Here is a 14269-nt window from a genome sequence, read left to right as displayed (position 1 = left end):
ACAGGAGTGGACGATGGTGACGGAGTGAAGGAGGCTATGGGGCTGAGGGAACGGCAGGAGGAAAGTTCAGGAGGCTGACCACTCATCGCAAGAGGGAGGCTCTGCTTGGCCGAAAAGCCCACCCAGGCCGCCGAGCCCCTGGTTCCAAACCAGCTCCGGGCCTTCTCACCCGGGCCGGGTTTAATGTGTGGCCCCGGCCAGGCAGGTCATCTCCGTATGTCTCTCTCTGCTCTTCGCCCTCCGCCCTGTTCCTGCGTCTTGATTTCTGCCCTATTTTACAGTTTCTCTGAAAGGAAACTGTCGTGTTAAGGAAACTGCCCACTTTGTTACGTGAAGTTTGTTCGTGTCGCCGAAGTTGTCTCTTTTCATTGTTTTTTCAACAACACATTCCTGTTGGAGCACCTGGCCTGCTGGCAGTCTCGCTGAGTCCACGGCCCAGGTCAGAGGTCCGGGCTGCGTCTGGCAGTCAGGGCGGGGATGTGCGGGAGGCAAGCAACTTGCGAGACGGACAGTAGGGTGCCCTTACGTTTTGTATTCCCGGCTCCCACTTTCCTCACCCTCACCCCAGCCCTGCTGGGGGTCACAGGGTGTTATGTTTGGATGCATGTTCTCCACGAGGCAAGCAGGGAAAGCTAGAAGGTCAAGGGCAGATTCTGGAGTCACCACCATCTAAGGCTTTGACAGGTAAAAGCAAAACCAGGGAAGATATTCTTGAGACTGAGCAAAGCAGAGAAGATGGTGTCCAGAGAAAGAGCGTAATCTAGGGCCAACCACCTGGGGTGTGGCCTGAGGACAGGCCACCCCTATCGGTCACTGGCACTCTGGCATAAGCAGTCACAGCAGACGGGAGGAGACAGGGACGAGAAGCTAGGTGTCAGGGGCTCGTGCTGGAAGACCAGGTGCACACACAGACCCGCGGCACTTTTGCCTGCGTCCACTGGGTGAGTAAAGATGGAAGAGTCTGGGGAGTAGAGGGAGCCTGGGCCCCGGGCTCGTCTGGCGAGAGGTCTGGGATGGGGAGTAGAGCGAGGCAGGGACTCTCGTCGGCAAAGGGTACTTACTTTTGTGGTCACTGGAAGGATAATAATCCATGAAAGTCATACACTTTTTGAAAAACTCATCGAAGTTAAAAGAAGGGGGTAGTTTTAAGAAGTTGACCTAAATTTAAAAAGAGAGAAGGCTTTGGTTATTGGGAGGGTGGCCTGGGCCTCGGGGGGCGCTCTCTCAGCAGAAAGGGCGGGGAGCAGGCTTCCGAACGCCCGGGCGTGATAAACGGGACGGCACTGAGTGCAGGGCTCTGACTGGACGTGATCGCGTACACCACGGCCCCCGTCGGTGGTTAAGACGGCAATCTCACGTGCACTCCCAGAGGGCCATTCCAGGGGCGAGGCGGGGCCAACCTGTACACTCTTCCCCTTTTGAAAAGGATGTTTGTTTGTTTGTTTTTTTGCCTTTCATAACACTTTGATTCAAATACAACCTGGTGAAACTGTACATCACTTCTTTCTTGAGAAAGGGGCAAAGGGGCTGATGCCCAAAAAGGAGTCAGAAACGTCCCCAGGCATACGACTCATGTCAAGGTCATGAACCCCACGGCAGAGCATGCAGAGAAAGGCACGACCTCATTTCTGTGGTGTTCTTGCCCCCAAACGGACAACCTCGGTCCGATCATGAGAAAAGGCCAGGAAACACGAAAGGACAGGACTGTTGACAAAGTGACTGATCAGCACTGTTCTTAGGTGCCCAGGTCAGAAAAGACCAGGGGACACGGAAGCACTGTGGCCTCAGGGGATGAAGTGAGAGCCGCAGCGGCTGCAGGGCAAGGCCTTGGCCAGCATTGGGGACACCCGTGGGGGACACGGGCGGGAAAGCTGGCGGAGCCATGCAAGGCTCTCCCTGGTGAGCAGCCCTGCGCCAGCACTGACGTTCTGGGTCTACCTCCTGTGCGCTGGCTGGAAGGGTGGTGCCACTGAGGGCAAAGGACACACGGGAACTCTGTTATTTTGGGGCATTTTCTGTGAGTCTAAAGTTAATTAACCATCACCACCACCCTGAAAGGCATCAGGAGTGGCTGCAGATGGGGAGGAGGGCCAGGGGACAGGCGAGCAGGAGGGCGAGTGGCAGGGCTGTGCACTGAGGCACAGCGGGGCGCCTCTTGTCCTCGCCAGCATCTCCCCCACTTCCCACGGTCCCTCCCCTGTACACTCTGAGAGCACAGCTCTCTCACCGCCGCATCCCAGGCCAGCTGTGTGTCCAGCCGGTCTTCCAGGGAGGGTCACGGCGGTCCCACCAGGCAGGGCCACCAGAACAGTCTCATCGCCCCAGCGATCCCTCACCCGAAGCAAAGAGGGAGTTGAGTGGTTCGGGTGAGGGCCAACGGCAGCCTTCAGAATGAGGACCCTCTGCACCTAGGGACTGGCCAGGGGATATTTCCTCTTCCTGAAGCGGGCACCAGCCCCCCAAGAGGCCTCCGAGTCCTCAGTTACTACGAGAGGCTGGAGAGGGGCTGTCTCTTGCATGCAGCCGCCTGAGCTGCCCACAGAGGAGGTGTCTCTGGACTAACGCCCTGGAAGTCTACCCCAGATTGAGCGCCCTGACCCCGCAACCCCGAGGCCGCAGTCCCATGCCCTCGGGGAAGCTGCCTTCCCGGGGACTTCTCCGAGCGGTGGCCCCTGGCACAGGCCAGCAGAACTTTCTGCCAGGGACAGCCTCCCACCCACCTTCACTGCTCTCTGGTCTGGGATCCGCTCGATTTCAATCATGCTCCGGTCGCAGAGCTGCCAGCAGTTTGGCGACAGAATGACATCATTCATCTGGGCCATGTTCTGCGCCAGGCGCACGTCGTCCACCGCCTGGCCGGTCACCAGGAAGAAGTTACGCGTTTCGTCTCCGAAGACCAGCATGGTGATGTGGCCGGCGGCCAGTCCTGGTGAGAGGGGAAGGAGAGGTTGATGAAGGTGCCGGACGGTGCCCGTGCAGCACGGGGCCTCGGGGGTGGCAGAACCTCGGTGTGACTGTGTCACCAGAAAGCGAGACCCGGCTTCCACGCTTTCACGCTGCAGCCAGGGAAAGCCTCGCCGGGCTGGGCCTTCCCAGCCGCGTGCTGTCCCAGGGCTGGGAGGCCGGCTGCTCGTTTCTGTCCCCCCGGGACACTCGCCCCCTTGATGGCCCGGTCCGTCTCCCTCCCCGCTCTGAGGCTCACCTATCTTGACCCGGATGTCCAGGCCTTCCGACTCCTGGTTTCCGAACAGCTGGTGGATCTCCAGGCTGCACTTCACCACCACCGTGATGATGTTCTTCAGCTGCTTCCGCTCCACCTTCCACAGGGCCAGCAGCGCGTCACCTTGAGGACACAGACACACCGGGGGCTTGTCACCTGCCCCGGGGATCCGCTGGGGTGCGTGGCAGCTGCACACAAGCCTGCTGGAGCCCTGTCCCTGGCCACCGCTGCCTCCGAGGCTCCTGCTGTATCAGGGCGCAGGCCCCTCAGTCACCCGTTCCCGCCCCTCTGGGCGCAGGAAGGCCCCTGTACCTGCAAACTTTAAGATGTCTCCTCCAAATAGCAACACCTCTGAGGGGGGAAAAAAAGGAAAAAGAAAATAAGTAATCAAATGCCAACTACTTAAAGCTAACAAAAAGAATCCGTTCTTCCTCCACAGAGTAGAAATTAGGTCAGGAGGACAGCAGTTCAAAAAGGAGACTGATCCTGAAGCTGTCCTCTCAGACAAGTCACTCAGAGCCACCTGGAGGTTCCCTCCCTGAGTGCGTTGAACCAGAGGGGCCTAGGCGCCCTGTCTCTGCAAATGGGAAGAAAGAATAGGAGAGGAGGGGGTGGGATTTCTGAGGGGGTCTGGGGCGCCCACCCTACTCCTGTGGCATTGGACAGCTCTTTGCTGATGGAGACACGCAACAGGAGCTGGGGATCGAGGGACCGAGGGCGAGGGGCCTGTGCCTCGGATCTGCAGAACTGAGAGCCAGAAAGTCGGTTAGCCGTGGCCGAGGTCAGGCTGGGCTTTGCTTGCTACCGGCTCGCATTTCTTCACTTAGGGTTGATGACAAGAATGGACTTTTTTCCCCTCTTATTTATGCTTCATCATGAATTTGTTGAAGACTGCTGTGCCGAGTGAGATTGAGGAAGAATGAGACAGAGTCTGCATCCCCAGAGCGTTATGTTTTGTCCAGTGGCCAACATGAAGGCGTGACGAAGGACCTCAGACCCCGATGAAAGAAGAGACCCAGAGTGGACCGCGAGAGAGTAATCCTGTTCTCCATGAACAGTTTGTGTGAATAATGCCCGCGAGACAGTGGGCAGAGGCTGAAAAGGAGACCCAGCTTCTCAGTCAGCTCCTCGTGCCTTCGGATCCATCGTTAGGAAAACAAACTACTGAGGACCTTCCTACGAATCACTCGCCTGCTCATTTAGCATCTTCTTGATGGCTACTTTTGGATTACACTATTGCTAGCTTCTTGGGGTTATTGAATACAGCTTTAAGGCACCCCTACAACAGCTCTCTTTAAAGCGGTCTCTGGTTCATCCTTTAACGAATGCAAAGCAGTCTTTCCCTCGGACACCTTGTATGAGTGAGGGTCACACTCCCTCACCTGCCTGTACTATGAGCAGAAACACTGGCTCCATGCACATTTCCTGGGGGAAGGTAACAGGGCTAAGCAGTGGTGCACTTTTGGGTCATCATCAACACAGACAGATCGGGAACCTACAGCATCCTCGCCAGGGTGCGGGGACACTCACTCTCCACTATGGCGCTGATGTAGTAGTTGAGGATCTCCACCAGCTGCTCGGCCCCGCGGTCCATGTACATGGCTGTGCTGAACTTCTCGGTCATGGCCGTGAAACCTGTAATAGAAGGGCAGGTAGTCACCTTGGCTGCTGGAGCCAGACAGAGGCAGGTGAAGAGGGCGCCCTGGAGGGCAGTGGGCAGGGCTGCTTCTTAAAGGGTGGTGTGGCTGGTCCAGTGCCAGCCACACAACCTCTGCCATCTCTGCTTATGACCTGATGGGTCGGGGACAAGCACCAGGTATCTCCTCCCTCAGAATTTCTCAACTTGCACAGGTAGGGCTGCACGTCCTTCAGCAGGTCTAGAACTTCCACCCCTTGGTAATGCAAATGCGCACAACTCAAATGCTTCGGAAGCCATGGCCAGTTTACTGGTAAGATGGAAACAATGAGCAGAGTGACCATTCCTTGAGGTCGCTTCTGCCTGGGATGTGTGTGAAGCTTGGGGGTTGACTCAGTGAAGCTGGGGCAGGGGCAGGGGAGCCTGAAGTTCCAGGTGTGGGACGTGGGCATCAGAAAGTAAAGGCCGCCCATGAGTGGACAGGCTCGGTCGGGGAAGACGCTTTCCCGGGGGAGTATCTGCTCTCAGCGGCACAAAAAGCTCGACAAAGCAGCCCCACCCTGCCATCCAGCTCTGCCCAGTGTTCGCCCACATTCAACATCCCTCCAGCGCTTGCCTGAAATATCAACAAACATCAAGACTCCATCGAAATAGTCCACAGAGGGCCGCGCTGGGGAGAAGTCTCCATAGACAATGAGGTCCGGCAGGTGGGCTGCTATTCTGACGATGGTCCGGTCCTGCAGCTCTTCTTTCGGAGTGTTCATGTTCAAGGCCAGGTGCGGGGGCTCAAGAGCGCGGCAGTCTGTCCCCAAACAGCCTTCTGGAGAGAAAAGCTGAGAGTGGAGGAGATCTGATGGGACCTCATTCTCTCACGTTCGTATTTGCTTCCGTCTGCCCCGTGCGTAACTTGTTTACGCTATGCAGCGGCGAGGGTGCCCGAACTGCGCAGTCGCAAGTTTGAAAGGGCCGGGTTTCTATAGGAGAACGAGGCGCTGCCCCTGAACAGCTGACAGGTGACCGGCACCATGACAGAGGGGCTGGGAGGGAGGAACAGAGCGTGAAGGGGAATCTCAGAGTTAAGGAAAGCATTTTTTCCCTTAACTTTAAATCAGGGAAAACATCAGTATAGTTAATGAACAAACTTTAAAATGTGTAGCAGCCTCTAAAAATGAGTATTAAACACTAGGTATTACATACCCTTTCAAAGGAAAAGCTCTGGTGAACTCAAACTTAAGAAGTGAACAAAAGATAGAGAGAAAAGCATATAAATAAATAAGGTTTTTTTTTTAAAGCAACATCAAGCCACAGCATGTACCAGGAACAGCCAATAGGTAATGAGTAAATCAAAGGATTTCAGACAGAGAATTTGACAAGTGCCGTGTGAACTTACAAGAAAGGTGTAAGAAAACGGAATGTCCAGAATGAGCTGAGACTGAGGAAAAATGATGAAGTTAAGAGAAACTAGAGGGACGTTCAGGCTTTATGGAAAGTAATTAATAGAAGAGGAAAAAGGACAAAGCTTGACTGCGTTATGCTGCACGATTCCTCTCCTGCTGCTGCCTTCTCCCCTCTGGAGAATTGAGAAGGATAACAAACATTGCTGAGAAAGAACTGACGTCCGAGAGCAGAAAGTAGTGATAAGGTACCCGGTCGCTTAAAACATTCTCAAAGCCAGCCCCAGGAAGCCTACATCCACAGACAGCAAAAGGACAGCAATCGTGCCAGTTGTCATGAAAGATAAGAGAGAACGAAAGCTGGGTGGAAACACTAAAGGTGTCCCGAATTTTGAAAGATGAGGCTCTCTGTGGATTCTGGAAAACACGGACTGGTAGACACGATGTCACGTCAGCACAGGTGTGGTTTGGCTTCATTAACAAGTAACCCCAACGGCTCAGGGACTTCAAATGGTGAAGGCTTATTCATCTTTTACTCATGCTGTGTGTCCACTGTAGGTTGGCTGAGGTCCCGCTGTGCTGCTGCCTTCACTTGGGGACCCAGGCCGGGACACTTTGGCCGCCAAGACAGCGGGGGAAAGACGATTCAGTTGGGACGGGCTCATTCCTGAAGCGTTCTCCCAGAAGTGACATAGTTCACTGCCAGTCTCGTGGCACTGGCCAACGCAAGTTACACAGAGACAGCTAATTTCAGGTGGGTGGGGAAGTGCAGTCCTACTGTGTGTGCAGTGGGAGAGAGGGCTCCCGTGTCTGTGAACAGCCTCGACTGTTAGCATACCTGGCACCAGGTGAGCACAGAGCTCAGCAAGAGGTGATTAACGGGGGTCAAAATGGACTCAGGGGAAAGAGCAAACTAGCCTAATTTCTTATTTTGGAGCGCCATTAAACTTTTAAATCAAGAGAATGCTACATGACTCAACTTTCTCAAGGCATCTGGCTAAATTTCTTACACCCTTGTGGGTAAGATACTAATTGTAAGAGTGACGAGAATACAGTTAGCTGGTTACCAACCAGACAGGCCTGAAGGACATCGGTTTTTCTGTTCTGCCATCCACTCAGAGGGGAGCCCTCCTGGGCATGCCAGGGGCACAGGTACAGACAAAACTGGAAGGAGAGCTGATGTGGCAAAGGACACAGTCGGGACCTCAAAATAGCTTGATTAGCAGAAACAATCAAATTTCAGAAGAACAAACACAAAGCGCTGTATTTAGAATTTTAACAAAACCAAATGCCTGAACCTATGGTACAGAACAAATTTCCTGCAAAGTCAATGCTATCTTTTAAGAAATTCTTCTATTGAAGCATAACATGCAGAAAATGCACAATTCAAAGTGTGCAGCTCGGTGAGTTATTTTCAAGTGAACAGGACCAGGTCACCCCTCTTTATGTCAAGAAGGAGAGCCCTTCCCGAACTGCAGAGTCCCTTCATGTCATCTCACAGTTCCCTCTCACTGTCCCCGAAGGTATCCACTCTCAATTCCTAACACTACAGACCACCTTCATCAGGTTTTAAACTTTACGTAAATGGAGCTATACTCTATAGATTCTTTTGTTTTCCCTCAAGCGTTCGCCACACCCTTCCATGTTGTTGTGTGCATATCCATGCCTGTCCCTTTTCGGTGCTGTATAGTATCCCCCCGCCTGACTATGCATAAAGCATTTACCCATTCTACTACTGACCTCTGGATTGTTTCCAGTTGTAGGCTATCAGGATTAAGGCTGCTAAGGACATTCTTGTACGTGAGTGTTGGTCAACATATGTATGCATTTCGCTTGGGCATACATCTGAGTGGAATTACTGGGGCAAAGGAAATACATATATTGAACTTTTGTAGATCCGGCCAATTTTCCCAAGAGGTTGACCAGTTGACACGCCACATGTAAGATACGGGAGTTCAGAGCTCTGCATTCCAGCTAGCACTCGCTAATGTCACTTTTTTTCAATTTTAGCCATCTTGGTAGGTGAGTGGTGGTCTGCCGTTTTGTTTCCCTGGTGGCATTAAGGAAATTAGGCGCCTTTCTTACATTTATTGGCCATTCCGATGCAATGCAATTCTAGGGTGCGTAGCATTGTTCAGATCCGACCCAGAGCATTGGGTTCAGTTCTGCCTGTTTTATGTGAAGTTCACTGACTATTACTGCACACGAGGAATGATGGGAGAGATTGGAAGTGTTGTCAGATGATGGCATTTGGGCAAAAAAAGTAGTTGTCCTCAAATATTTAGCCTGAAAGGGGAAAGTTAGGAGACACAGCTGCCTGTACGAAGTCCAACGTGGGCACCTACTACCAACAAGAGAACTGCCCTGCCTGCTCCCTCTGGTAGGAATGAACTTGGCTAGACAAGCATCAGGTTCATGGGGGCGGGGGTGACAAGGGGAAGGAAAGTTGGTATTTATTCTCCTCAAGAGGAGGGAGCTCACTGATGAAGGTACGTGACCTTCAATAGCACGGTTTCTGCAGGAATGGGTGCTCGGAAGAGGCTGCCACGGAGGTGCTGAGGGGCCACAGGACCGAGATGGGCCTGAGCAGAACTGGGCAGGATAGAGTGCGAGCCCTCTCGCCTGCCCTTGGTCCCGACCGTCTCCGCGCATTCTGTTTGGCTACCACCTGGCAGTGAGACTGCCGGGGTTTGAATATGAAAACACAGTACATCTAGTTCAATTTGAATTTTAAATAAACAGTAGTTCAGGATAAGCATATCCTCCCAAATACTGCACTTTGTCTAGCAACCCGGCCAGCGGCCCCCGTTGGTTTGGCAGTCCTGCCCTCTCCTCACACGAGCAGTGTGGAGTCTTTTGCACTAGTTCTCATACCTGGTGGAGCGCAGGTTAGATTTTTCTCCAGAAGGATCAGCTCGGATCGATGGCCACCCAGCACCGGGAGGCAAACTTAATGTAAGGGTGCGTGTTAGAAGCGGGCGGTCTTAGGAAGCATTGGCTCTCCTGCTGGGAGACGCCTATCTCCCCGCCCGCCAGGCTGAAGAGGCGGTTTGGTGGGGAGATGCCTTAAATGCTTGTTCAGACCCCGTGGGTTTAAATAAGGCGATCCGAGAACATGGACAGACTTCTCTAAGTTTAAGGTCACTAGGCGAGAACAGTAGATGCATTAGGACAGGACAGTCACAGATGTAGATGGGAAACTAGAATCATAAAATTATATGTTACAGGCCGAAGAGCAGAGATCTGAAGTGAGTACCTGAGAGTTTGTCGTAAGAACACCCACGAGGAGATCACAGAAATGTCCTATCTGGGGAGACAGCCTTCTGCTTTGAATTCTGCAACATTAGAAAATGAGGAGTGAAGTGGCCCATTCCACACTGTGACTCTACTTTATTGAGATCTTTTCATGTGAAGCGTTTTGTGAGGCGGGCCCGATCTGGACAGACAGACATCCACGCATTTCAGAGCTACAGGGACAGAGACTCGGAGTCACTGCCTTAGGTCACGCAGCCGGAGAGCCCAGGTCTGCGTGGCGCGGAAGCCCATGTGCTCTCTACCATTCCACGTGACATCCCGTTTGTGTGCTTTACGACACTCTGGGGACGTCAGTGGCCTTGAGAACATGTGCACTTCCTTTGAGAGCACTCGGTGCACGCCGATGGCGCCCAGCTCTGCTGTGTGGCCAACGCACGCACAGCCAAGGACCGTGCGTGAGCTGACCGGGCTCTGAGGAAGCACGGGGGCAGCGGGGAGATGCCCCCGTGCTTCCATAAAAGAACACACAGGTGAGGGAGGCCCCAAAGATGTGCAATCGTTTCTGGGGTGAAGAACAGAGTGCGCAGTTTCGTTCTGCTTAAGGAGAACTGAGCAGGACCCCAAAATGAAAATGAAACGAAAGATCAATTATAGCCACTTCTAGGAACTTCTAACAGATTTCAGTTTTCACCCAATTTTTCATCAACGTGTAAAACAAGGTTTTATGAAGAGTCCCAACATGGAGGTATGTATCTGAACTGAAAGGGAGAATGTCCTCGGTCAGGGGACCCGGCCAGAGCACCTCTGCCCATGGCCACTCTCCTCGGGGCTCAGGGCACAGAGTGTCTGCAGACTTCTGTGCCTTATCTCTATCCCAGTGTCTCTGACTGCCCACGGCTCTGTGTACGCCTCCCTCTGTGTTGCTGGCTTCTGTTTTACGGTCGGGTTCCACACCTGCTTCCTGCACAGGGTCTTCCCCGCGCCCCCCACAGGGCAGGCATTTGCCCTGTGGAGACTGAGGACACGGGAGAAGCTGCGGAAGAGAGAGGAGGACGTCGGTGGGCGCGACCGCACGTCGTGATGAGCAGCTCAGGCAATGAATGAATGAGCCTCGGGTTCCAGCCTCACTTCGGGGACGGACACAGACACTGGACAGGAATGTCGTGGAACCCTGACCCCGAGCCCGAGGCCTCCCCCCTTCCTCTGAGCTCTGCCACCTGCCACCTTCCCAAGGGCCGCCCTACAGCCAGTCTGCCTGCTGCCGAGCCACTGCGTCCACGTACCTCCTCCTCTTCCAAGGCTGAGCAAGGCCAGGGCCCGGATTAGAGCTGAGATCCTCCTGGAGAGCAGAAAGCGGGAAGGGGCCCGGGTGACATTATTCTGAAGACAGCGGAAGTACCACGTCTGTCCATGGCTGACCCATAAAATGGCAGTTTTGTCTAAAAGCCGTTTTTCCTGGCCACGCCCTCATCAGAACCTTACTGTTCATGTGCAGACGTTGCTTCCGATTGGCTGGCACTGCCTGGCCCCTCCCCCGCCAGCCCAGGGGCCCGATGCTGGTCCCTGGACTGGCTGTGTCAGGTTTCCCATCCGGGCGGGTGGGGAAAGAAGGGGCCAGTGAAATGAGGCAGCAGTTGGTAGGTGACCACCACACAGACAAGTACCTTCTGAGTGGGCCAACAGCAGATTTTGGTCGGTAATGATCATGGCTCTTAGCAGGCCTCTCAGTCTTACTAGTTACTAGTACGGCATTCAGTACTTATCTTCAGGGGGTTTTGTGAGGGAAACCTTTGGCTTGTCCTTTTGGACTGGCCAAGTGCACACTTGTAACCCAGCTCACCCCTAAGAGATCTTGGGATAACACGTGGCACTGGGGTGGCATTTCCCAACCCAGTGTGACCCTGGAGAAATGTGTTAAAGGGGACACATTCCTAACAGCCGAGAGAAACCGTGCTTTGGTTTTCTGGCTGTTCACATGTACACCGCAGCTACTGCTGACACACGTACAGCTGGAGTTTACAGAAGCTGAACTGGAAAGGCAAGCAAACATTCTCAAGTAAAGCCCAAGCCTGTACTTGAATTTACTGTGTTTCAAAAGTGGTAAAATGGCTGCCTTTAAGGGGAAAAGGGTGCGTTTAATCACATTTCTCTAGTAAAGTTTCTGGTGTTGTGGGAACCAGGCTTAACATAGCTGGACTCTTATCTCATGCAATCAAACAGACCCGCAGGGAGAAAGCCGGTCTTACAGGCACCAGTGCTTTCCATTTTGGTATCATCCCGTTAACAAGCTCTGCTAGAAACTGTTCTGCCTTGAAGAGGAGCCTGGGCTTTGAAGCCAACCCTGTCGAGATTCAACCAAATCTCGACAGGGCCAACGTTCTCTGAGACGAACGCCAACCCCCTGCGGAGGCTGGGGCAGGAACGTGCCCCATGGGGCGCCCCCACCCTGCCTCTGGCCCCAGCCCAGCAGCTGGTTTCCTGCTTTGACCTAAGCAAGCTTCAGGAGTTGTTACTACCTCCCAAAGTGTGCAAATAGGTTAACACAGTATATACATACTTGTGCAGCTATATTAAAGCTTCCTTTGTGTAAGAAAGTATGTTTGAGTCTAGCTTTAATTAATAAACACACCATTTTCCGAAACTTTCTACGTTTCTTCAACACCCATCATGGACCAGGCACTGTGTTAAAACATCATCTCAAGACATCTTCACCACAACCCCACACAGCATATGCTGTTATTGTGCCCATTTGACCCCCCAAAATACTGAAGCTCACAGGTCAAGGTCAGTAAGGTCTCACTGCTAATAACCGTGACAGACCTGAGTTGAAACCCAGGCTGGTCAGTCCTGGCGTTGAGAACATGTACCTAATGAAGTCTTCAGTAAGGGTTCCTTAGGAAATCCTGATACAGAATTCAACTCAACTAGACTGATCATGTGATGTTACCACTATGAAAGGTATTTTTATGGAATTCAGTACCTACTATGGTAGCCAGGACTTCAAGTATATAATTCTGCTTGCTAAGTTTCAAAAAATAGTTGTGGAACTGATCACTGAACGAGGTGTTCCAAGGGCAGTGAGGGTTTTTGACTGGATGCGTACTGGAGTCATTTAATTTTTAAGTCTCAGTAACAGGACAGGTGGGAGTTTGGGCCCAGAAAAGACGCCTGGGATTTGTCAGTGGAACCTGTGAGAACCCAGCAGCTTGTCTGTGATCGCACCAATGTTACAATGACCACGGCTGGCCAGTGGGCTCATAAGAAGCTATGTAAGAGCAGGGTTGTTTTTTAAAGATCTTATTTATTTTTAGAGAGAGGGGAAGAGAAGGAGAGAAACATCAATGTTAGAGGAACATTTGTCAGCCACTTCTTGCACGCCCCCAGCTGGGGTCCTGGCCTGCAACCCACACACACGCCCTCTGGGGGAATCGAACTGGTGGCCTTTTGCTTTAGGACAATGCCAAACCCACTGAGCCACACCACTGGCCAGGGCAGAGCAAATTTCCATTAAAAAAAAAGTGAGACATCAGTTTAAAATATGCGTTTTAGTCATTTCTTGTGTCCTGCTCTATTTTATAATGGATGTTTGTCCCAAACGTGTAACACAAACACAAGTGTGCACACACATGCCCCACTATGGTGACAGTGTGGTTTCTAAAGGGAAAGCAGCAGAAATTTGACTCTTCAGGGCCGCTCCATCTGCTAACGGCACCCTCCGCCTCAAAGGTGGGCTACGATGCAAGGGTATAGAGAGAGGTACAAGGTGTTCCACTGCTAGTTCCCAAATCCTGATCATTATATTATTCAAAGTTCTTTTGTTACCTGCTTCTTTATATTTAGAAAGAACTGCCCTGGCCAGCGTAGCTCAGTGGACTGAGTGCAGGCTGCAAACCAAGGGGTGGCCAGTTCGATTCCCAGTCAGGGCTCCTGTCTGGGTTGTGGGCCAGGTCCCTGGTAGGGGGGCACGTTGAGAGGCAACCACACACTGATGTTTCTCTCTCTCTCCTTCTCCCTCCCTCCCCCTCTCTCTGAAAGTAGATAAATAAAATAAAGAAAGAAATAAATACAGAAAGAAGGAAAGGAAAGGAAAGGAAAGGAAAGGAAAGGAAAGGAAAGGAAAGGAAAGGAAAGGAAAGGAAAGGAAAGGAAAGGAAAGGAAAGAACTTGCTTGGCTGACTTCTCTGACTGCGGCTCTGACCAGGCCTGGCTTTACTATATTTAGAAAAAACCTCCATGTGCCAAACTGGAGCTCAGATCCCGCAGGCTGTTAATGATTTCTAGGATGCAGTAATCTGTGTCCAGTCTTTCCTCATAACCGGGACAAAGTTGCCACACGTTTCCAGAGAGCCGACTCACGCCCCAACTCATGCCCCAGGTTCTCTGCCAGACACTTTCTTAACTTGCTCCAAGTCACAGATTGTACGTCTCAGGATGGGATTCAAACTCAGGTCAGTCTGACTCCAGAGTCCTTTCTGTGACATCGAATCAGTTACCGACCACAACTGAAACATTTAGAAATCCTTCATTACTCTGTAGCTGTCAAGGAATTTTACACAATATGCAAAACATAACTCTTCGAGATGCTTCATTTCAAGTTAAAATATTTTAAAGCAGTTTGGAGTCGTTTAGCAGCCACTCCGCTACCCGTCTGTCACCCTCTTCAGCTCTGCGGCCTTTCACTTGTAGCTGCGTCACGGTCTCCACTGCAAACAGATCACTTGATCTTCAACTCTCTTCCGACTCGCAGGGATGTGTGTGCTCTTA

The 14269-nt window shown here is 52.2% G+C and overlaps 1 protein-coding gene across 2 annotated transcripts in view; it reads right to left on the bottom strand.

Annotated features, from left to right (window-relative positions):
- The window catches only part of ADCY10 (adenylate cyclase 10), a 50536-nt gene extending 36322 nt beyond the window's left edge, over positions 1-14214 (bottom strand). The window contains exons 1-8 of one of the 2 annotated variants that reach the window (XM_053659378.1): positions 10789-10880; positions 9507-9585; positions 5473-5689; positions 4751-4855; positions 3533-3571; positions 3203-3343; positions 2721-2926; positions 1062-1158 (exon numbers count right to left, since the gene is read on the bottom strand). In XM_053659378.1, coding sequence (XP_053515353.1) covers positions 1062-1158; positions 2721-2926; positions 3203-3343; positions 3533-3571; positions 4751-4855; positions 5473-5620 — 736 coding nt within the window. In that variant the 5' untranslated portion in view covers positions 5621-5689; positions 9507-9585; positions 10789-10880. Of the gene's footprint in view, positions 1-1061; positions 1159-2720; positions 2927-3202; positions 3344-3532; positions 3572-4750; positions 4856-5472; positions 5690-9506; positions 9586-10788 lie in introns of both variants that reach the window. The other variant, XM_037167507.2, reaches the window with a different exon arrangement.
- Between the last annotated feature and the right edge of the window lie 55 nt (positions 14215-14269).

Source organism: Artibeus jamaicensis, unplaced genomic scaffold, assembly GCF_021234435.1.
Source record: "Artibeus jamaicensis isolate MK-2021 breed Jamaican fruit bat unplaced genomic scaffold, CSHL_Jam_final scaffold_625, whole genome shotgun sequence".
NCBI classification, from domain to species: domain Eukaryota; kingdom Metazoa; phylum Chordata; class Mammalia; order Chiroptera; family Phyllostomidae; genus Artibeus; species Artibeus jamaicensis.
This window is presented reverse-complemented; position numbering and strand designations above follow the sequence as displayed.